We start from the raw sequence: 23,352 nt of genomic DNA, 5'->3' as shown, positions 1-23,352 counted from the left end.
ACATATGCAGACACAATTAAATCTCACCCAGATGAGTTCCCTTGCGTTTAATGTCTGCCTGCATGGAATCAGTGGATTTAGTCCAGTGTTTGTGTGTGTGTCAGTGTGTGTGTACATGTATGCGGGCGATATACCAAATTATAAACTAGAAAGCGTAGAACAAGAACACGCTAAAAACTGATCATGTACAAAATGCTACCAGTCAAAACCAAGCACAAACACTAACATTTTCAGTTGCTTTGCACCCTTTAGACACGCTGTGTCCTCGTCACAGACGTCTGGCTCCACTGGGATGGAGGGGGAGAAGCATTAGGGCAGAGCAGCAGCAGTTTCTGCCGTGAAAGAGAGCCAGACCGCCTGTCCTTTCTGAGCTGTACGGGGCCAAACTCCCCGCTGACATAAGGCCAAGCAAGTCTTACCAGGGATGAAGCAGATTCTCCCTTTTAACCATGACACTAAGTGCAATTCAGAGAGCGCAGTGATCGGCAGACAAGACCGCATTGTTATAAAAGTCTATTTCATTCTGAAAAAGCTGTCTGTGCCACCGACACAGAAACCTCTAGCCTCATTCTTCTTTTAGGATTATGTTTCAGCTGAAACACTCCATGTTTCTTCATCAGCAAAGAGAATAATTTTACCTTCATACTGGTACACCAAGAAGCTGCGTAAGAAGTATTCATTTTGGGGCTTTTTACAACTGCTTTTTCTTTCAGTTCAACATGTTTTAAACACTGAGATGAGTTGGGAAGTAATTTTTAACTTAGTTCCTACTTAAGGGAAAGTCACCTTTATCCAAGCAATGAGAATACCTGACTTTTAACATGCAAAATTAAGGGCTTTTCCTGAGCAAGGGCTGAAGAATGGGATCCAGAATGGCCCACAAATTGACTGGTGTAAACTTCCTGAACAAAATCCGCATGAGTGAGGAGAGAAGGTTAAACAAGCCCTTTCATTTACAGCAGCTTGTAAAGAAATTATTTTTAGATAGCAGGAAACATAACACTTACGCCAAAGATCAAAAGATCCTATTTTACGGGCACCTCAGATGCTTCGTTTTTATTACAGGCAGAGCGCAGGCAACTACCACTAACAGGACAACCCACAATATACTCTGTTTAGCTACCTGAAAATGTTGCCCTAAACCTATGGAGGAGCCCAGAGTTTGGCTGGGGGACATGGCCAGGCATCGGCACGCTGGCAAGGCAGTGGGACCAGCAGCCTCCTCCCACACGCCAGCCGGGGAGCTCCAGCAACCCCCTGCAAAGCTGGAGCCCTGGGCTCCTATGCCATGAGATGGTCTGAATTCAATCCCTAAGTAACTGCCCTAATGCAGGGGCAGTGGATCTTCAAACCTTCCTCTTAGCCGTCTACCACAGTGCAGCTAAGAAACACGGTTCATGAGAAAAGAGCAAGTAAGCAATAGGGGGTGTGAATCTTTGGCCCCCACGGACACCCCCATGCAGAGGGGAGACACAGTCCCTGCTCTCCAAAGCTGCTTTTCATCAAACGATTCTGCAGTGCAAAATACAAACCTACTCCATGGCAAACTGTGCTAAATGGGGACATGTGTGAAATTTTAATGTCTCACTTTAGAATGCCCGGCTAGAGATACTTAATCAAAACCAGGTTTTCTTCATTCCTTCCTACTGTAAATGAGCCCTAATGTAAATTCTGGAAAGAGGAAGGAAAGAAAGGATTAGCCATGTGGACTATCTGTCTGAAAGTCAGGAACTATGGAGTTATAACTTCCTTTCTGACAGTGACTCACCCTGGGGAACGAGACACTTTCCCTCAATTCGCCCATGTGGAGAAGGGATATAAAATCACTTATTCATCTACCTCAAAAATACAGGCTGTGGTGGAAGGATAATTGATCATTATCTACACTGCGTTTCATTCTCTGAATGACTTCTGTCCACAAGAGTTGACGAAGAGTCTGCTAACGACTTTGGTGGGCTTTGAATCAGGCCCTACGTAACAGCTGTATTTTGATGGACAGCAAACGTATATGTTTGTTACACTTGGAAAAAGCATAAGTATGTAAAATCCAGCCTCACACCTGGCTTACATTAAAACAGTCACACTAATTCAGTTCAGAGATCCCAAGATGTACAACTGGCCATGGGCATTACGAGGCCCCTTCAGACCCCCATTTACAACCATATTTCTGGTGTGACCTCAGCCCGTGCTCAGAGAAAGGCCATCCTGGTGCTTGACTGGACAGGCAACACTGACTGCATCTGTGCCAGACAGCCAGGCAGTGCCAGAGTCTCTGCTCTCGCCCCAAGGCCAGTGACAAGTTCTGGCCACCATCACACCACTCAACTCTCCTGCTCTCAAAAAGAGCAGAGCCTCCTACAAGAAGTCTATAGGAAAAAGCCTCTGGCCCACATTAATTCTCAATCCTACCGATTTAACACTGGAGCCAGCTGAGTTACAATGCCCCATGCATGGGGCTTTGCCCTGTTTAGCTTCCTGGCACAGCTGTAGCCTCTGCATCCTCACGCTCCACACGTAAAGTGAGATCCTCAACCACGTTCATCTGAACGTTTCATTCTTCCATACTGAAAACTTAAAATCAGTCTGTGAGAAAGCAATATATAGATGTGTTTTTATATACAAAGGGTATTTTTATATACAAAGGGTATTTTTATCAAAGAATAGTTACCTGCAGAGGACTAGCTAGTGGCCTGTTCCTAGGTACTGCAAATGTTTTGTGAAAACTACCATCCTCTTCAGACACGGGCATCTTTAAAATGGAGCTGGTAAGAAGGTTCTGAACAGGAAAAGAAAAAAAACCACCAGTTTTCAGTAACTGAAGAGAACAACCTGAATTCGGACATATTAAAAGCAAATTCAGCCTGACTGCAGAGGGTGCAACACTGGGCACGGTCACAGACAGAGCGCTCAGCCTGCGAGCAGACCTCAGCCTGGGGTCCCTGGGACTTGGCTTTGCAGAAGCATTGTCACAGGCAAAGGTTTTTCATCCACTGAAACTACCAAGTGCAAGAATAACAGTAACATTGAATAGTCCCGGCGAAGCAAAGGGAACTGTGCTCATGCAAGGTCTCCTTTGCACAAAACAAAACAGACTCTCTCTTTCTTTTACCAGTTTTAACTCCGTGACCTAGTCATTTCTATACACAGGTGCAGGCGTCCTCCAAGTGCAGGCTCATAACAAAGACTGAGGGCTGCACAATGACTGCAACTTCTGCTACCTTCTGTAGGCATTACAGTGATTTAATTAAGAGCGTGATTTTGCTTCTTATGCTTAACACAGGAAAACGATACAGAAATAATGAATAATGCCTGTTTGTGAGGAAGGTCAGACAAAATATTTTCTCTCTTACATTCAAGAACTGAACAGGGATGTAAAACAGAAAAATCATTTGGTGGTGTGAAAACTTGCACTTACTGGCACATCTTCCATAGTAGACGCATGTGTAAAGAGCTGAGTGTTCAGGTTTTCTCCTTCCCAGTGATTCGAGCAAAAAAAATTTCCAGCTTTATCTGTTGGAGACTCCACCTGAAAGCAGGAAAGGCACCATGATAAAAACCAGTACCTAACTGACCAGAAGGAGATTTATCTGTCAGTTGCTTAATAAATTGAATATTCTTCACAGCTGTGCATAATGCATGTTTACAGTACTGTCTTTTACAGCACCCTTGCTCTTTGCAGAAGAAAAAAGTTCAAGGTTCTTAAAAAAATCCCCACCTAATAAAACTTTGAATACTTGCACTCAGCGCTCTGTCAGTATTCAGGAGTTTAATCCCCTAGAAAGGATTGAGAATATATGTATTTTTAGAACTTTAGTGACAAAGTAATATAATGCAATGTCCTCAATTGTTCAGGTTTCTAAGTCACTCCATGGAGCTTGGTCCCCGTGGGGTTCTTCTATAGTTTTCACCAATATTAGAAAGATTCAATCCAAATTCCTGCCTAATTTTTTTTTTCTTTTTAAGTTTCAAACGAAAACTGCATTAGAACGGCCCAAGCAAACCCCTGCTGAAAACAGCAGAAAGACTTCTATGGAAATCAATGGGAGATGAATTAGGCATGCCTAGTATACTATATAGAACCGACACTAAGAACTTGGGGCTCACATGAAAGAAAAACAGACACAGCTATTTAACAGAAAAGGTATTGGTGTAAGTTTCTCAGCAAAGAGTGCTGAATTAAATTGCCTCAGGTAAGTTTGAGATTTACCTCTTGTTTGATTTTCTTCAGCAAAGGGGGTCCACTTTCATGTAGCCCAGCCACTATTGCAGATTCCTCCGACTCCTGCTTGATAACGTCCTGCAGATCTTCTACAAGATGAGTCGGAGTTTGAGGCTGAAAGGAAGAAACGTTATATCCAAGTCCCAGAACACCCTTCTGCACTAATATCAAAGCAACTTTTATCATTGTTTCCTTCTTACCAGCATCTTCAAAGGACCATATTTGATTTCCTGAGCTGCAAGTGCGTTTTTGAATGGAGTGGGTGTTCTTGGAGAGCTCTCTAATATCGACCTCTTGATTGCTGGAGTTCTGAAACTTTAAAAAGAGGGAGAAAAACTTTAAACGAACATGCTTGGAAATACTACCTCCTTACAGAAGCACGTGCATACAGGCAGTGGCTTCTGCAGGACTCGGACAAATATTTTCCTGCAATCCTATAACCCATTTTGCTTTTCTGGCAGAACATCTGTTTAACTGTGATAAGGTGGAATGGCTTTATGTAAAAAACTGGTGAGTCTATATGTAAGATTGTTCTGTATTAATAACCTATCTCCACACTTATAAAGTGGAAGTTTTACTCCAAACCAAGAAAAATCTGAACGTGTTAGCAAACAACTCTGGAGGAAGCATACAGAGACCCAGCACTTTGGTTGTGTGCAAACCTGAAGAAATGAACCTTTCTGAATCTGACAAGACAAGGTGATAACAGACTTACACATGATTTTCCTTCTGAGCTTTGAAAGTCTGGTCCCTGTGGAACGGTGTGGTAACAGCCATCTTATGGCCACACACCGGCGTGGAAGTTAGCGCAGGGTTGTCCAGGTTCAGGTTTTCGTGATTGGATGAGGTGTTTAAGAACTGCAAGGTAGGGAAAGGAAAAATCAACAGGAACATTCAGATTACAACGTTGACTACTCAAGTTGACGTTATTGAACAAAAGAAAAAGAAATTATTTCCTTCTGATTGACATAAGTGGTTCTCCTGACCCTACGATGCGGGTAGGTGTAATATGGGGTACCTGACTACATGGCAAAACAATATTCAGCAGTTTGGCTGGAGCACTCAGGAAGCCAAAACGAGCATTTCTAGAGAGGGAAGTTATAAAGAAAATGACACTCCGTTCCAATGAGAAACACTCTCCACCACTTTAAGAGCCCCATCTTAAAAGCCTGATTTGGATTTTCTGCAAATAAATTCTAATTAATATTAAGAGCAGTGTGCCCAAGTAAGAACTGGGTGAAAATGAGTAAGGGATGTTTCAGGAATAAACCCACAAGAAATGGGGCTAAATTCCACAAAGATTTATATAGGGAATCTAGGTGCTTTTAAGGCAGTAAATAAAGTGTTTATGACAGGAAAATAAATTTCCCATCATCTCTCTCAAAACAAAGTGCTCCGCTTTCACAGCATAAAATGAAAACTGCCACCTGTGATGGGTGCGTGGAGTGTTTTGGAATGGAAATATCTGACCGAAAAGGAGGCGGCAGTATTAGTCTGGAGAAAATTGCTTTTGCATGAGTTCTACCTAGCAACCTAAAATATTGTTTCCATTTCTAGTATCTACAAATCTGTGAGCATAGCGGTATCCTTTATTCTGACAACGATTCACCGTATTACCTTCTAGATTCAACTTGCATTAGATTAAAATACACTTTATAAAAATATGGCATGTAAGAAAATATGGATTTCACTGGATAAATGATATATGATTAAAATACCTAATAGGTAATGGGAGATAGAGTGGGAGATCATTACATGCAATCTTTTACTATCCTTCATGAAATAGTGTTTCTCTGACTTCGAGGACTAAAGCCAAACCAAGGCAAAACCAACACAAACAGACAAACAAAAAAACCAAAACACTTTTAAATAGTGCTACAGCTGTGAAACAAAGCAACCATCGACAGGAATTTGGAAGTGCATGCCAGGCCATTTTAACAGACCACTTTCCTCCTCATTCCTATTCCGTTCCACCCCACATGGCCCGGGTTGAGGATGGTGAGCCATGATTTGAATTTTCTGGTTGTTGTCAGTTTGTCTCACAACCTGAATGCTATTTAAATGCAGTTTGGGGTTTTCTAGGTCAATGAATCATACTGTAAGTGGACAGAGATGGAAAGTATTACAAATGATCAGAAATGTTAAACTCTAGAAGCTGAAGGAGTTAACAGCAAGAGCAAAGCAAGCAATCGTATTCCCCTACAAAAATGATCCAAATAAAAAAAAAACCCCAAGCCCCACAGATGAATTTAAAATAAGAGAATCAACAGCTTGCTGATGATCTAAACTCAGCGGTGAAGACAAAGAGCAGTGAGAAGATTCAAACACGGAGTGAAATCAACAAGTGCAACGGTAATTAGTCATTTGTTCCAAAGGATTAGTTTCTAAATTGTTAAGGCTGGGGTGACTTTTTGAGAATTAGTAACATCTGTGCAGAAGTCTTGATCTACCTGCGAGGGAGAGAAGGGCAGGCTTTTGACAGGGGAGCGCTTAGGAGGAGTTGAGCTGCTGACGTCAGCTAGGACCAAGGTGCTACCGTGGCCACTGGCTAAGGGGCTGGAGTGCCCTCTCCTTTTGCGAAGAAGGACCCACGGAGCCGCGCTGCCCTGTGAGGCAGATAAGGACTTGGGTGAGCCAGGAGAGCCCTGACTCGACATGATTTTGCTCAAGTTTGTGATGGGGTGTCCTTGAGGTCTACAGGCACTGGCCCCTCTTTGCTGAAGCTGCGTGACTTTGCCTGAGGGAGCTTTGCTAGCCGAAGTGTCTGTGTCTTCAAAGAATTCAAAACTGCTGAGATCACCCCATGATGAAGGATCCTGAAACAACGTGGGAGGCACAGAGCTATAAGACAGTGTATAGTGCCACCTCATGAAAATACAGCGCTAGGATATGCCCATAACCAACAACAACAACAAAGTCTTTCCCAGTTCAGTTCAGCTTGACCCTGTTTATTTGAGTAGTAACACTGTGAACGCTTATTTGTGTTTTCAATATATACCTTGTTCACATCAAACTGTCTAACATCCTAGTAGTGTTGCTGGCAACTGAGTCCCTAAAGAAACAATGAAGTCAAATGATGTCCTTACTATCTACTTGCACAGGGTTTTCTGCTTGGTATGAAGACAGTGCCTTTTGCTACCAAAAAATGTGTGCCTTGGGCTCTAAATCAAGACTGGTCTCCTCCTAACCTGCATGCCTGCTCTGGACGTGCTGCATGGGACGTGACGCTGCGTGAAGCAGACACCTCTGCTGCTGAAGGAGGGTGCCACCAACAAACGTATTTCAACGTGCCACTTCTGTTACACGTAGTATCCCAGAGACCACAATGAGAAAAGGCCCATGTCAATGTCAGTCAGCTACCTGGCGTTTAAAATGCATGTTTCCAGTTCTTCACATATGCCAGGGCAAGCTCCTTAAACTTTGAGAAGCAGCTATTGAAGCTACAACAAAAACTTTTAGAAAATGATGCAGATACATGCACAGCCACACATAAACCTGTGTCACTTCAAATATCAGTAAGTATCATTTCATTGTTTAAAATCTTTCATGGTGTCTCTGATTTTATTTTTAAGGAGACTTAATATCGAGAGATCGTTTCAAGTTCCTATTGTGCAGTTTGCTAAAAATCACAGTCCCATACCCAGATGTAGCAGGAAAGGGAGACACCCACAAAAAGCATACACGTCCACACTCGAGGGCTTCATTTAAGAGCAGCCGCGTTTTGTTATGTTAGAAGCTAAGCTTCAGATCTTGTAGCGATTGGAAGTTACTCGGAAAAAAAAAAGAAACACATTTAGGACTGTCCCAGTTCCTCTCCCCTTACTCCTTGACCACGCACGAATCCACCTGAGGCGGCAAGTCTACTTACGGAGTCTATTAACTGGAGTGTTTCTGCAAATTCTAAGAGATTCTTAACATTATCCAGGATGTTGCTCTGGTGAACAATCATGCACCGCGCAGGGGATGCACTTTCCTCAGGTAAGCAACCGTGATCCACCGGCGGAGATGGAGTACAGTGGTGATGTTCCCCCAAACAGGAAACAGGTGCATTGTCACCACTGGTCCTGGTACTGTCAGCAATCGTGGTGCTGTGCCAGCCGGGGTAGTTTGATGTGTGGTTCTGTGTCTAAAGGAAGAAGAAAAAAAAAAGAAAAGGGGGGGGAAAAAGGCAGAAGGAACTTAGCAATGAAATTGCACAAGGTGTCAGATGCCACTGGAGGAAAGATAAAAGTCGTTGCATCATCATCTAAAAGCTTATGCCTATGAAACAATTGTCAAGATGTTTCCTTTCATCAGTGCAAGATCTCGTTTTAAGTAATATCGGCATTGTATTTGTTATCCCAAAGTTACCTCATAATTCATTTCCAGGTTTATGAGCATATATCATTACTAACACATAATCAATTCATACTGTGTTACTCCAAAAGCTCAAAACGTGTCTGCAAGTCATTTTCTGTGAGAAGCAAGAAACGGCAGGATTTCCCTACTGAGCGCTCAGCACTGTAGAAGGCTAAAGGATTTAAGAGTTAGAGTTGCTTTTGTTTGCTTATCTCCTTTTCTTCTTCTATCCCTGTCTAATGCTACAGCTTACACCAATGCAATGAAGAGGCTGTCAAATCAACGTGGTTAGGAAAGCAGAAGAACAAATTAACAGAAGTTTCTTTCCAGTGTGATCATGCAACAGAAGAAATTGCAAAACATTAACTAAAGTTAAAAAGTGGCCAAACTAACGTATCATGCATGCAGTTGTTTTACTATTAATTTAAATATTACCCAAAAAAAGAATCTGCTGGCTATCACCTATCTTCAAAAACGATTTGGGGATTCTTGGCTTTGGTGATGGTGTTAAGTAATTACGTAAGGGTTTTCACACATTAACATCCAATAGCATATACAACGAAGTGTGAGAATTCAGTAATAGCCAGCATTTGCTCCACACATGCAGTTATGAAGAATCTAACATTATTCGGAGAAGTAAAACAAACCATCAAACATGCACCGAGTCTGAAGCTTACAAAGTGTATAAAACACAGCTGAAGGAAAGAATACAACAGAGAAGAAAAATCTAATGTACAGGCACTACATTTTCATCACATGAACCATTGCACACTTTCAGAAATGCAGATCCCATTGATCTAAGATCTGTGGGATTCTTCATTTTCGTACCATCATCTTGTTTCCAATATTACATCACGTTACAGAGCCCAGCCCTGCTCCCACTTTGCGAAGTAAAATACCTGCAAATTGTTTGCTTTTTTTTTCCCCAATAGAAGAATTTACAAAGCAAATACAGATTATATATGTGCTATGTTTCATCCTTTTAAAACGGAAATATAGAGCCTTGATTAGTATCAAAGGCAGAGGGGGAGTAAAAAGTTAAAAAGACAAGCACTGGGGTAATGCTGCTATCCCTCCATCCAAGCACACAGTGACAATCTTACTGGTAATGCCTGCTGCCCTTTCAGTTCATTCTCAGTCGACATTAGTAGCAACTCTAATTCCTTTATTCGTTTTTCTTTCTCAGGGTCTTCATCATTATAGTGTCTCTGAAATTAAGAGTTAAGGGAAAAGAAAAGATAAAGGTCTGATAGGATGTAGCAACTAAAATGCTTATGGCTTGCCGTCCTGTGGTTATAATAGCCAAATTAGACTCAAAGATGAAACAAACGTCAATTGTCTTTTCCACTACCAAAGTCCCTGCTGAATTTCAGTATAGACATTTGAAATGGAGAAATTGAAAGCTATCACACCAGATGTCAACTACTGTGTTTTAAATCCACTTCAGAAGAAGCAATTATTAGCCATGTTAGAAGTCCCCCACCTTCCCCATTTTCTCTCTTTACCACGCTTATTACATTAAAATGTTTCCTTAACGTACGATGTCTGCATTTTGACTTATCAAATGTTTAACAAATTGACTCTTGAAATGAGGTTCAAGTTATCTACCTGAATAGCTGCAGCAGCGGGCTGAGGAACATTGACAATATTTACATGCAGCGCTACTGGATATGGGATCTGACCAGGGACCTAGGCCAAAAAGCAAAAGACACTAGAAGTTATTATTTCTATCATATTGTCTGCCTGCATTGTGAATTTGTGTTAAACATACTTTGGTTTTAGTTACTTAATATTTATAATCTATGGAGATGAAATAGCAAAAAACCCAACCACGTTTACAAGAAAAGTAAACAGTTTTTTAGGAATATGAAAGTGAGCATTACAGAGGAAGAAAGAAAATTCAAATATGAAATATCTACCCTTCCCGAATGAGAAAAGATGAATAATTTATAGATGCATTTGAAAGATTTTTCTAAATTGAAGTGAAAATGCAAAAGATGCAATTTATTATCACCTAAAACTCTACAATGTAACTGTCTGAAGCAGCAGCCTGTTTCATTATTAATCATTAATAGAAAAGGAATCAGATTAAAAACAATACTTGTTTACTGGGTTCTGACAGGCAACCCACAAACTGAGTATTACTGAAGGGAACTTGGGAGATTTTGACATAGAACACAGAATTAACCAGATTCAACTAATTTTCAAGAAATGTAATATTCACCACTATAAGAAACAGTACTGGAAACATGTTCACTGCTTACAAGACTTTAAAAATGCTGAACCCGATTCCACCACGCGAATGCCAGCAATCAATTTGAAATGTACATATTTTCATCACTGAATGAAGTCGAAGTCAAAGAAGTCTTCGCCTGGCATCAAACACAGCCAAGTCCACCAAGACTGGGAGAAAACCCTTCTTGCTTCCTGAAATTAGGTATGGCTAAAGTGCACCCATCTATTCAACAAAGCAAAACAAAAAAAACCCCGCATTTTCAGGCGCTTACGTTTTGTGGCTCAGAGATGTGGTAGTAGGGGTAGTCACTGCTCAGCGGGGGCTGGCCGGCTACCGGCAGCTGTGCAGAAGGTGGGTTGTGAGCAAAGGCCATCAAGTGGTTGCTCTTCTGAAAGCCAGCGGCTGCTGAGGAGTGACAGGCTTTGGAGGACTCCTGCAGGTAGCCCTCCTGCTCAACCTTTCGGCGCATGGTGGAATTCCAGTGGTTCTTGATAGCATTATCAGTTCTGCAATAGAAATACATACATTCGAGGAGTTTTAAAAACGAGCGTTTCCAATTCAGACAGATTAATAGGCAGGAAACTGCTGTCAGCATTTCTGTTTAAACCTTGAGCTGTTCTCTGACCTTCCTCCTGCCCCCACCTTTACAAATGCTACTCTCAAACTTCTCAGGAAAGATGCTCACTATAAAAGGTAGGGGAAAAGACAAATGGGCTGTGGTTGTTTATGTACTTTTTAAAGCAATCTCTAAGCCTTAGGTCCTCAAACTGTAAGAAATTAATAACTTCAGCTTCACCTCATTCCCATGAGGTGAGGTGACAGCAAAGGCTAACACCCCTTCGAGGCTACCTTAAAGGAGTGCCAACACCATCTTCCTAAGTCTTAATATTACAGTGGAGTTTTATTGTATCTCATCGCTGGAAAGAAAGACTGTGGAGAACAGCTGTGAAAAGACTAACTTCCAAGCAACTTTCCAACTGGACACCTAAACACTGACAACATCATCCTATACACACAAATTCAGTAAACAAAGCTGTTGGGATTTTTCTTAGCTGCAGAAAAACTGAGATTCAAATTCTCACGTACATGAGTCAGAAAAAGCAAACTTGTCAAGTCTGTGAGATTTTAAGACTACGCTTAGAAACAGCTCCTCTATTTAAAAAACTTCACCACCACAGAGTATCGTTGAAAGCTGTATCTGTGATGTGTGGAAGCTACAAAAAAACTTTCCAAGTGGTAATTCCTTTCTTGTTTTCTTCTAGAAGGTGAAAGCAGCCTATGGAATGCCCGCTTAAAAGGCTGTCATGATCTTAGGCATTGTATTTAGATCTTGAAGATGTTTCACCGAACAGCAGGAATAAAAATGGGAAGGGAAACCTCTCCCTTGCTTACATTATTTGCTTGACTACACTTTATGTTGAGTCACTTCTACTACAGAGCAAATAAGACACTGTATGTCTGAAATTATATGCAAGCTGTGCATAAGCTTTCAATGAGACAAGTATTTCCAGGACCAGAGTCTGAGGAAGTCAGTTTCTCCTATGTTATACATGGATTTTTAACAGGTCAGAATAATCTGGATGATTCAGGAGCAATTACAAATGTTGAAGCAGCCTTCTCTTAAATAATTTTAAATAAACAGACTGGATTTCATGTTGAAGGTATACCCTTAGCTGAATGTAAATTATGTTCCACTTAAGGATCCGAGCCTGATCCTTCCCTGTTAAACCAATTTAAATTTTGACAGTTATTGCAAGCACAAATAAGATTGCACAGACGTTTAGGAAACTGTTACGGTCTTGCTCTAGTTACTGGGGTTTTTTACCTATGGCAAACATTAAAAGCATGTAAAAATAGCATACTGTTCCACGTACTGACCAAACAGCACAGTTCCCCACTGAGAAAAACGCACATCGATGTCACTGGCTTTCCAGGTTTTGATTCCAAAAGTTTTTGATTTATAAAGTGCAGCCTGAGGCAACTGGAACAGACTGCTCAGACCTGCAGCTTTTTCCTTTTTTCCTATTTAAGAGCTAAAGGTGTATGTCATTACCGTCCAGGCAGCAACTTTGCAATTTCTGCCCATCTGTTTCCCAGTCTCTTGTGTGCCTGGTAAATAATTCTATCTTCCTCTTCTGTCCAGGAGGTTTTCTTCACTTCTGGATTCAAATGGTTGTGCCACCTCTCCCTGCACTGCTTTCCAATCCTTCCCTTCAAATGCTTAGCAATGACAGACCAGCGCTTTGGACCGTATTTCTGCACGAGTTCTATTACCTTCAAAGAAGGACATAAAAACTGCCTGTATTTAACGATGCATGATGAATCAATGAAATTTTTCTGTGGTGGAGCAATATTTTCAACAACATTTCTCAAAACTGCCACGGTAAAACTAACACACAATTAAGGTTCCCCACGTCCCATTTATACTTTTACCCAAAAGGAAAAATTTGGCATTTCTAGACTGCAATTCTACATTACAGTGCTGTAATGCAACATTAATTAACTTGTGTAGAAAACTTAGAAAGCAGTACACAAATACTAAGCATTGATACTGACAGGATCAGTCTGCTTCTGGCCATATTAGTGTTGAGACCACCAAAGGCTCTAGGATTTTTGCCCCAACACATGAAATCTGCTAGTAAGGCATTAATCAGACGGAAAGGAAAACTGATTACCCTTTGATCCTCCTCTTTAGTCCACGGACCTTTAATAAGTTCTGGGTTTAGTACCTTCTGCCATCGGTGCTGGCACTGAACATCTGTCCGATTCTAGTGAAATGTAAAATATGCAAAATAGATCATTCTTTAGACAAGGTGAATGTAGAGTGATAACGCTCTTATCTAGGTACACTTGTTCCCGATGTATTTCAGCTACGACTACTAAACAATATGGAGTGATATAGTAGGTCTGAGAAGAAGGTGCTCAACTATCACTTTGCTCACTGAACTACACAATATTTCCATCGTTCCTGCAGTGATGACTGTATCACCAAAACTACACAAATTGAATCTTCACCACCTGGCACAATAGTTGTCATGCTTTCACATTCAGTATTTCTACAACAGCCAAAGTGTTTGCAAAACAATTATCTTCTAAACCACACTTACAATTCATCAAAGCTATTTTTTCTCTCTGCTGAGACATTTCGTTTCAGTGTCATGTTGACCATCTACTGTGCAACACTCCTCCAACCCCCATTTTTGCTGGTTTGATTTTTTCCAACCCTTTCTGAGAAATGAAAGGAAAATTAAGGTTAAGGGTTTTGACAATATTCTAACTAAATTTCTGAGGTCTCCATCTGTAGAGGTTTTATATCTCCCGCAAAAATGTAACTATAAAGCAACCACTCCCCTCTCCCTTACTTGGAAACCTCTGATAAAGAGTTGTCACTAGAACTGGAAACAGAAACCAATATCCACCTACAGGAAGGAAATTGGCAATGACTTTCCAGTCTTCTGTGCCATTCTGCTCCACAAGCTTCTTCAGTTTCTCATCCTGAATCATTAAAAACACCAGACATAATTAATATCGCAATCTCTTATAACGCAAATGAAATACATTAAAAAAAAAGTCCTCCTTCTAGCTTTTTATGCATCTATTTCTGCATCCTGAGTGTAAGGGGAGGTGGCCTGTAGTCTTCTCATATTTTTAATTGCCTAAATCAGGAGATTTTTCTACTCCTGTGGATTTTGGTAGGTTCTTTACCGTGCTACAGGAGAAAGACTGACTTTTTCTGTGCTGTTCTTTAACTCGCATTTTACATTCCCATTTTACTGCTCAAAGCAATGTAACTGTTATTCTTGTACTGGATTTACAGGAGGGCATGGATGTTTAGATGCCAGGCATCAGAATAACAATGAAATTCAGTAACACTCAGGCACCCAGCTGTCTGGAGACCTCTGAAAATCACAGCCTTAAGCTTTGTATGTCTTGCAAGTAATGGGAGTTCCAGTAATTTGCTCATTGCCTATCTGTGTACAATGAATGCACAATAAAACTAATGGCTCCTTTTTGCTCCTGATCACTGTGAGGGAGTTTTGCATACTCGCAATAGCAAGAAATTGGGTCCAGTATTTTTAATGATAAGGCCAGAAATATAGACCCTAAAGACAAAATAAACCAATCATCTCATGTACTGGGAAAGATCGAGATAGTGCAAGACAAGCGAGAACTGTCCCAAGAGATAAGACGAGGGGAGCAACCCTCCCCTTCCCTGATTAGCGCCTCCCAGTACGCTCCCAGTTCATGTGACAGGAAAGTGGCCATTGGGCTCCACGGCCATTCCTTCCTCCCAGGCCACATCAGAAACACATCCACCTCTGTAAGAGCAGACTATGATTTAAAAAAAAAAAAAAAAGCTTGCAAGAGGTGACCTGCCACTGTTTATACATCAATATACATTGTTAGAGAGGAGAAAGTCAAAACATAGCTTAAGAAATGTATTAATGTATTTCACAATAAACTCAAACCAGTTAAATGGCCACAGGATATCCACCTGGCAAAGGGGTTTGATACCACAATTTACCCGGAAAGTCAGCACAAGGGTACCGTGACTAAAACGCATTCTGACCTTCAAAAACAAAATACATCTTGAATGCTCAATTTTGGGACTGCTGGATTTCTTTCTTCCAGCTCTTAATTTATTTCCACTCAGAATCACAATGCTGCAATTAAAGTGCAAATTGCAAATGGCACAAAAGGACTGCAGCAGTTTCTGCCACAGTTGTTTGCTGCTGTGGGACACTGAACACACGTCAGTTCTCGCATAGCAACCATTTTCAAACAAAAAGAGGCAGCAGTAACAATCAAGCATTGCTGCAGGTGACTTTTAATCTGTTTCTCCAACACGGATTACAGGGAGACCCACATACCTGTAACGTAGACCTTGGTGGACATAAAAAAATAATGTTTATACATTTTATTTAAAAAGACAAGAACGATCCTCAAAGTTAAATAAAACACTGAATGTAGCTAAAGGGTCGAAAGCTTTGTCCTCATTCATATACATGGGACTGTCACTCACGTTAGGTTGCCGATAAGCAACTCGGAGAAGAATGTGATCCATGCCCTCTCCCATCTTTTTACATGCAGGAGATGAATGAACTTGATTTACCTCTTCCCGGGTCCACCTGGTTTTTCCTAAGTGACGTTTTCCAGTCTTAGGAAGCAGACCATCATAATCGTGATCATACATCTCAACATCTTCTTCGTCATCATCACTACTATATATACTGCAGAAGGAAACATAGCGAGACACAGAGTGGAACATGAGGACTTGAGCTACTTAATTACAAAGCACAAAAACCCCACTACAATCCTTACAAAGGTTACCCAGATAAAAGTTTTAAAACTTGCACAACAAGATTTTGTTCTGCATTCTGTTGTTCTAGTATTCTGAACTGGTTCTGCTGTTTTGGTATCCACAGATACAAGCCAAGGGCTGGCAACCTTCGTATTACTGTGCATGTTTAGACCTGCTCTTACTGTTAGATCAGTGGTGAATTACACATTTGGCAAACTTTCAACCAATGAAGGTTTCAAATTAAAATACAATGTTTGGGACAATAAAGAGAACTAGAGGCTGTGTCCATTACACAAGTGCATGTTCATAATCTTTAACTCGTGCTGTACATTCTGAAAAATATTAGCGTTTTTGTATGTTTAATAGAGCAGATATATCATTCCCAAATAAAACAGACCATGTATAAATACAAAAAGTTAACCAATAATAACCTTGTTTGAGAATATGGTCATGGACCCTATCTGTGAAGGCAAAAGTTCCTATAATTAAGTAAAGCCAGTAAGTGATAGCATTAACATGCAATAAGCTCTAATATAAAATGTGCCTGCCATTTATGGGTCTGGACAGACAAGAACTGAGGACAAGTATATTTAATATCCTGCAACCAACAAATGAATGATTGAACCCTTTCATACTCTCCATTTCTCTAACTTAAGACCTTATTACCTCTACTCCATTTCTAATACCTCATACTGTTTTTGAAATACTCTGCTACGCACCTAATTCATGACTAAGGGATTTCCCCAGAGGCTATCTATGGGTAAAAAAGACTCTAGTACTCTTTTCACAAACAGCACTTGCTCTACCCAGTTAACTAAAACTAAGAGAGTGTGTTTTGCAACAAGAGCTGTCTTTCTGGTGGGCAATATTTTATTTTCAACTTTTAAGATACGGGCAGCAGTTCTGACACTTCAGCTAAGAGATGATACAAGTGCTAGAAAGGAAACAATGTCATGCTATGAAACTAAAAACTGTGAAGTATCTGATGGTATGGTATGCTGTGGTATGTTAAGGTATGACTAAGACATTAAAATAAAGTTATTTTGTAATAAAATTATCAGGCATTGTTTATCCCGTTAACATGTTTTCAGGAGATCACTTTTTAAATTAAGCTGCAGTGAAGCACAGAGACTGTTAGTCAAGATGCAAACACCTCCAAAATGCAAGCTGCTAAACATATTCTTTTAAAGTACACTGGGCTAATCACACCTTACATCTTCAACCCTGTTTTCTGGCCTGTGGCATGTGCCACGAAAACCGTGCTACACGTGGGAAGTTTTCCACAGCCTGCCGTGATGTGCGTGGCCTTCCCTGAGCCTCTGCCGGGTGGCCCCTGACTCACCCACCCAGCCCCTCACTGCCACCCTCCACTCGCCCCCATGGTGCCGGAGTCCTCCAGCCTGCCCGGCCCCACGGTCCACTCCCTGTTCCCTGGCCCATGTAACCATTTGGGGGAATCCCCCCCTGAAGCTCCCACTCTGCAGCCCAAGGCGAGCGTGCACCCCTCGTTCGCAGCTGGAGCCTCCCGGCCTTCGGCGGGGCAGCACACTTGAGCAAACCTCACACGCTCCAGCTGCTATGAACGCGGCTCCTTCCCCTGCCGCCGCTCAAAGTGGATTCACTTTTCTAAGTTGACACAGAGAGACAGCTGTGTGACTGCCTCATATGCCAAAGGAAGTTTTGTGGCTCGATTTCCAAGTATCACTCTGAAAATGAGTTTCACAGATAGTAAAAGCACCGGGCAGGCACGCATCCATCGGTGACGCTTCCTGCGCAGCGAGGTGTTTCAGACACAGCAGAGGAACGCCGCCCCACAACGGCAGCAGAACATCAGCGGCGAACAGGTTAAAATTATTTAAGTGCGGTGCCAGTAATGTAACCGGTTTATTTAAATAACCGGGGCCTTGCTGGCACCGCAGAACTGAGCAAACCCCGCTGTACTACCTGTGCTCTCCGGCAGGAGCAAAGGGCCCTGGGATTTCGGGACGCTCGGTAACCCCTTTAGCCAGACGGGCCCCAGCGCTGCTCTGAAACTTTTTATTATTTTGCACCTCCGGCCGCAGCCCCGAAGCCTCCCCCCGAGCGGCGCGGCACGGCACGGCCGGGACAGAGGGTTGGAGCCCCGCGCCCGCCCCCGCTCCGGCGCTCCCGCGGCAGCCGCGCTGCGCTTCTCGTCCGGGCAACCGACCCGTGCAACGAAACGCGGGGAAAGGAAAAAAGGGGAGAGAGAGAGAGAGGAGAAAAAAGGAGGGGGTGGAGAGGAAATGACTCGCTGCTGCTACCGTGATTGAAGGAATTCGGGCACCGGCCCCGCGGCGCAGCGCCCGCTGCCGCGGCAGAGCCCGCGCCCGCTGCCCCCGGGGCGGCCCCGGCGGCCCCGCTCCGCGGGCAGGCGGACACCGCGCCGCCGTGGCGGGGCCGCCGGCCGAGCCCGGGGCGGCGGAGCGCCGCGTCCCTGCGGGAGGCGCCCGCGAGGCAGGCGGCGGCCGTCCCTCTCTTCGGGAGAGACGGGCCGGGTGATTCATCGCCAGCCCCAGCGACACCCCCGCTCTGACACCGAAAGCACAGCCCGGCGCTCGCTCGGCGGCCCGCTGCCTCCTCCCGCACCGCAAGCCCCTCTTCCTTAAACAGAGCCCCCAGGTCCCCAGTGCCGCCGGACGGGGCCGGCAGCCGGGCAGGGAAAGGCAGGGCTGCGACTTTCTCCTCTGTCACAGCCCAGCCAAAGGGGAGGGGAAGAGGGGAGGATGCCGGGCTGCAAAGAGAAAGAGAAAAGCCTCCACGTGTCCGACCCGCCGTCCCCGGCTAATTAGACAACAACCCCGCTCCATGCGCCCGCCCGGCAGCGGCGGCACGGACGCGGCCACGCGGCGCTGCCGCCCCGGCCCGGCCCGGCCCGGGCGCCCCGCCGCCCCCGGGGCGCCGCCGCCCCCGGCCCCTGGCGCGGCACGGCGAGGCGGGATCGCCCTCGCCCGGGAGCGCGGCGGGCGGGCGGGCGCGGGTGACAGCTCCGGCCGAGCGCCCCGTCGGAGCCGCAGCCCCCGCAGCTGCCCGCCCGCGCTGCCGCGCTCCGGCATGTGCCGAGCGGCGTGTGCGGGGAAGAGCCGAAACCCGCCGGGCGCAACCACCCCGGCGGGGGAGAGCCGCGCTCCCGAGGGGAAAGGGGCCGCCACTGCAAGAATCAATTAAAAAAAAGGCGAGGGAGGGAGCCCAGCCCCCGCGCCCGCCGCCCACCTGCCGTCCCACCCCGCCGGGAATGAATGAATGAGACGGGACGCGCTACCTGCAGCCGCCGAACCGGCCCGACATTGTCCTGCCGTGCAGCTGCGGGGCGCGCAGCCCCGCCGGGCTCCGCGCCGGCCCCTGCGGGCAGCGAGCCCCGGCCCCCCGCGGCCCCGCCGCGGCGTCCGGCAGGCGTGCGGCGCGGGGCCCGGGCGCCCCGTCAGCGGCGGCTCCGCGGCGCGTCCCGCGGTGCTGCCGCTCCCCCGGCGCCCCCGGAGGAGCGGGGCGCTTGGCGCTGCGCTTGGGGGCCGGGGGCGGAGTAGCCCAGGTGCGCGGAGGACGGGGGGCGCCCGCCCGCCCGCCGCCCCGTCCACCGGGCAAGCCCCTCTCCCGCCGCTGCCTTCCCTCTCCCCCGCCCGCGCCCCGTCTGACAGGCGCGGAGCGGAGCGCAGCGCAGCGCAGCGGAGCGGGGCCGGCCGCCCCCCGCCCGCAGACAGCGGGTTACCTGTGCCGGGGTCTCCGGGCCATCCTCGCACCGGCCGCTGGGGGAGGAGGACGGGGGAGCCCGCGCCCGCCGCCGCGCCCTGCTGCCGGGCTGCGCCCAGGCGCTCCGCCGCCGCGCACGGGAGTGCCGAGGAGCCGCGGGAGGAGGAGGAGGAAACAGGTTGAGATTAAAGAGTAAACTCTGTAAACAGAGATGCCATCAAACAAAGGGCCTTGGACACTCCCCCTCCCGCCAAATCTGGCGCCCCTGCACTGCGCAGGCGCCTGGCGCCGCGCGGCGGGCCCGTGCCGCGGCGGCGGGGCGCGGGGCGGGCGGACCGGGGCCGCGCGCCCGACGGGGCCCTCCCGCCCCGCTCCACCCCGACGGGACCCCCCCACCCGCGCCAGCGCCGCAGCCCCTCGACGGCGCGGCCGCAGCCCCCATCCCCGCGGCGTGAGGCTTTCCCTGAGGAAGCCGTCGGGGTCCGGGGGGCAGCCCTCCTCCCCGTACGCGGCGGGTGGGGAAGGGGAGTCCCGCCGAGGGGCGGCGTGCGGCCCCCCCCGGGGGTCTCGGCGACCACCACCGGGCCGCGTAGGTGCCTGCCGCCGGCGGGGGCTGGCCCTCCACGGGTGCACCTGCTCCGCTCCCTGCGCGGCGTGCGGGCTGCAGCGGCCGCGGCCCTCGGGGGGGCGAGCAACCCCCCTCTGGAAGTATAAAATAAAAGGGGCGGCGGGGGAACGGGGGAGCCGGGGGGACTCCGGGGCGGCCGGGAGGGACGGGAGCTGCCCGGTGCCTGGCTGCGGCTGCCGCGCCGCGGGGGATTTTTGCTATAGTTCCCCTTGCTGCTGCCAGGCGGTGGATGGTGCCTGCCGCCACCGCCGCCGCGGCGGGAGAGGCGGTGGGTGTCCGATGAGCTCCAGAGAACACGTTTTTTGATACAGAAATGAGTCAGGATGTGAAAAATGGCGAAACATGCAAAGTTCCCAGGCTGCGCTGCTGCTTGAAAAATCGGGGCTTTGCAGCGGTTTCGGCGCACTCGCCCTTTCCTCAAAGGGCCGCGCTCATCAATGAGCCGCCGACGGGGCGGGCCGGGCCGGGGCGGGGCCGCGGGGCCGCTCCCGAGCCCGCGGCGCCGCTCCCGGAGGGCAGGGGCGGGCTCGGGGCCCGCCGGCCCCCGAGGCGGAGCGTCCCGCGGGGCCGGGGGCCGTGCGCGGGGCACAGCGCAGGCCGCGGGCGGCCCCCGCCACCGTCCCGTCGGGTCTCGTGTGCCCCGTAGACTCCGTATGTCCTGTAACGGGATTCACCGGCGCTGGCAGCGCGGGGATGGACGGGCAGCCGGGCCCGTCTCCCCGAGCCCTGCGGATGCATCGCTTCTGGGGATCGCACCTTGCCCCAGCTTAGCCGGAGGGTGCACGTCATTCCTGCTTTGCCCTACCCACGCCTCCGACAGGAGCGGCCCTCCCTCCCGGCCTCCATTGGCCTACCTGTAAAATGGGTCTGCTGCAGCAGGGGGCCAGCATTCGTGCAGGGTGGAGGTGACATCTTCGCACTTTTGCAAAGCGTTTCCCTGCTAGGAAGGGTGGGCTTTAATGCTTTTTCCAGTGGGAGAACTGGAAAAACAAAGACTAACTCAGCTCTCTTCTACACGTGGTCAACTTTATAAAGCGCCTACTGGCATCCACAGAGAACAAGGCTACTCAGGTCCCTCAGATTTTTGAGGGTTTTTTTTTTCTGGTAAAGATGTATTTGGGGAATGAAGGAAATCAGAAGGCCAGAGAAAAAATAGGAAGACACCTTGGTGTCCACACTGTAGCTAGCCACTGTTGCCGGGTGTCGGGGACGTTACATTTCATTCCCTCAGAAAGGAAAGTAACTGATGCAGAATCAAAGTTGATAATAATCCACAAGAGTATATTTGTGTGTGTGTGTGTGTGTGTAAAATGTTGCTTTCATTACTGATAATGGGAATGATACTTCTACAGCTCTGTTAGGATCTAATTCTGAATCCTTTACAGAAAGTTATTTAAAAATAAGAGAGACTTCCGAGTGCTGCTCGGCTGGTGAGTATTGCTTATGTACATAGGAGGCCTGAAGCTGGGCCTGTAGTCAATGCAGCTGTAAGGCTATCACAGGATTCACTGGATCTGCTGTTAAGGGTAGGTACTACTTTGTGACTGAAAATGTACATTTCACTGAAACAGTGTGGTCATGTTGCCTGTAGTTTCCCACAGAGGTACAAACAAAACTGCAAGGTTATCTCTTCCTGCTTCTGCGGGAAACATTTTCCCGTGTTGATTTTTGCAAATATTTCAGCGTTAACTGAGACAAATCCAACATCTTCCCGATTTGGATGTAAATTTGCTGAATAAATGCAAAGAATGTCTATTATTGCTCTCAAGAGAACTGTTAATATGCACAATTTTCTTCTGAAGGTTTTGTGTGAGACTACATTTCTTCTCCAGTGACTCTGAATAAATACTTTTTTTCTTCCCAGATTGAACCCCCCACCCCCCCATTTGGTTTATAAGAATACTTAAAATTGCAAATAAAATATATTTTTACTGGGTTCACAATAAAGAGGGAAATGACACCTTCGCTGCAGGTTTAAAGATCAGTCTTCCCCAAGTCTGCATATATAAACCCCACTAAAATCAGCAAGGTGTGTGCATACACTCCGCTGGTGTTGCTTCATTCCTAATGTTTAAAATTTAGCTAAAAATAAGCCACGACTCTACTATTTGATTTTCTTTCCTGAGCATCTGTAGCCTGAGGCAATTTGGGGTGTGAGGGTTCTTTATAATATATCCTTGCCAAAGCCCTAAAGAAAAAGAAATCGCCCTTCTGCATCTGAACTTAGAGATCACATGCCCTGGATGTGCAGTAGCAGACTTCTTATATTACCCTTCCAACTTCATTAATTAGTGATGTCTCTGAGCCTATTTATAGTAATTGCATCAACTGACAGAGTAATTGTAAACAGAGTAACTGCATGTTCTGGTGATCTTTTACTTACACAAATTATTTAAGTAAGTTAATAAAAGTAATTATATGAATGGTAAATACACATTGAATTACTTGATTTCCTGCACCTCCACTACAAACACAAACCTCAAAATGGAGTTAAAAGCATGTGAAGAAAGTTTCAAGAATCCTAGTTAAACATCAAACCCAAGACATGTTGTCTTCATCCTTAATGTTTTCTTGCTGCGATCTCCTGTTTAGCTGGCATGACTTGGGCTGAGTGTTGCCAACATTAGCTAACACAGGCATAACCAAATAGAAAAGAAATGGTAAAGGAAATTTAGCTGGGAGAAGAAGAGTAGTAAGCCCGAACACCGGGATTTTCCAAATGGATAGGAGGTACTTGCATAAATTGTTTTTCGACTTCGGAAAATCCCAGCAGCAATCTCTACCTGTGTGTTGTTCCTCCTTTTGCTGAGTTTGTCACAGAATCTGCAAGGAATACTGTGAAATCAGTGTCTAACTACTTGCGTGATCACACACACACACACGATTTTTTCTATCAATCACAACTGTTACAAATAGCCTCCTTT

At 46.1% G+C, this 23,352-nt stretch overlaps 1 protein-coding gene across 5 annotated transcripts in view; it reads right to left on the bottom strand.

The window, feature by feature from the left end:
- Positions 1-19,973, bottom strand: part of MYB (MYB proto-oncogene, transcription factor) — a 28,612-nt gene extending 8,639 nt beyond the window's left edge. Inside the window, exons 1-15 of one of the 5 annotated variants that reach the window (XM_072855903.1) lie at positions 19,820-19,973; positions 15,907-16,024; positions 14,217-14,288; positions 13,469-13,561; positions 12,847-13,067; positions 11,065-11,299; positions 10,166-10,246; positions 9,661-9,765; positions 8,088-8,345; positions 6,670-7,035; positions 4,935-5,077; positions 4,420-4,534; positions 4,208-4,333; positions 3,416-3,526; positions 2,669-2,776 (exon numbers count right to left, since the gene is read on the bottom strand). In XM_072855903.1, coding sequence (XP_072712004.1) covers positions 2,669-2,776; positions 3,416-3,526; positions 4,208-4,333; positions 4,420-4,534; positions 4,935-5,077; positions 6,670-7,035; positions 8,088-8,345; positions 9,661-9,765; positions 10,166-10,246; positions 11,065-11,299; positions 12,847-13,067; positions 13,469-13,561; positions 14,217-14,288; positions 15,907-16,024; positions 19,820-19,842 — 2,175 coding nt within the window. In that variant the 5' untranslated portion in view covers positions 19,843-19,973. Of the gene's footprint in view, positions 1-2,668; positions 2,777-3,415; positions 3,527-4,207; positions 4,334-4,419; positions 4,535-4,934; positions 5,078-6,669; positions 7,036-8,087; positions 8,346-9,660; positions 9,766-10,165; positions 10,247-11,064; positions 11,300-12,846; positions 13,068-13,468; positions 13,562-14,216; positions 14,289-15,906; positions 16,025-16,526; positions 16,651-19,819 lie in introns of those variants that run through there. The other 4 variants (XM_072855904.1, XM_072855906.1, XM_072855905.1 and 1 more) reach the window with 4 other exon arrangements.
- Between the last annotated feature and the right edge of the window lie 3,379 nt (positions 19,974-23,352).

Source organism: Ciconia boyciana, chromosome 3, assembly GCF_034638445.1.
Source record: "Ciconia boyciana chromosome 3, ASM3463844v1, whole genome shotgun sequence".
NCBI lineage: Eukaryota > Metazoa > Chordata > Aves > Ciconiiformes > Ciconiidae > Ciconia > Ciconia boyciana.
Note: the sequence above shows the minus strand (reverse complement) of the source record. Positions and strands in the feature narration are given on the sequence as shown.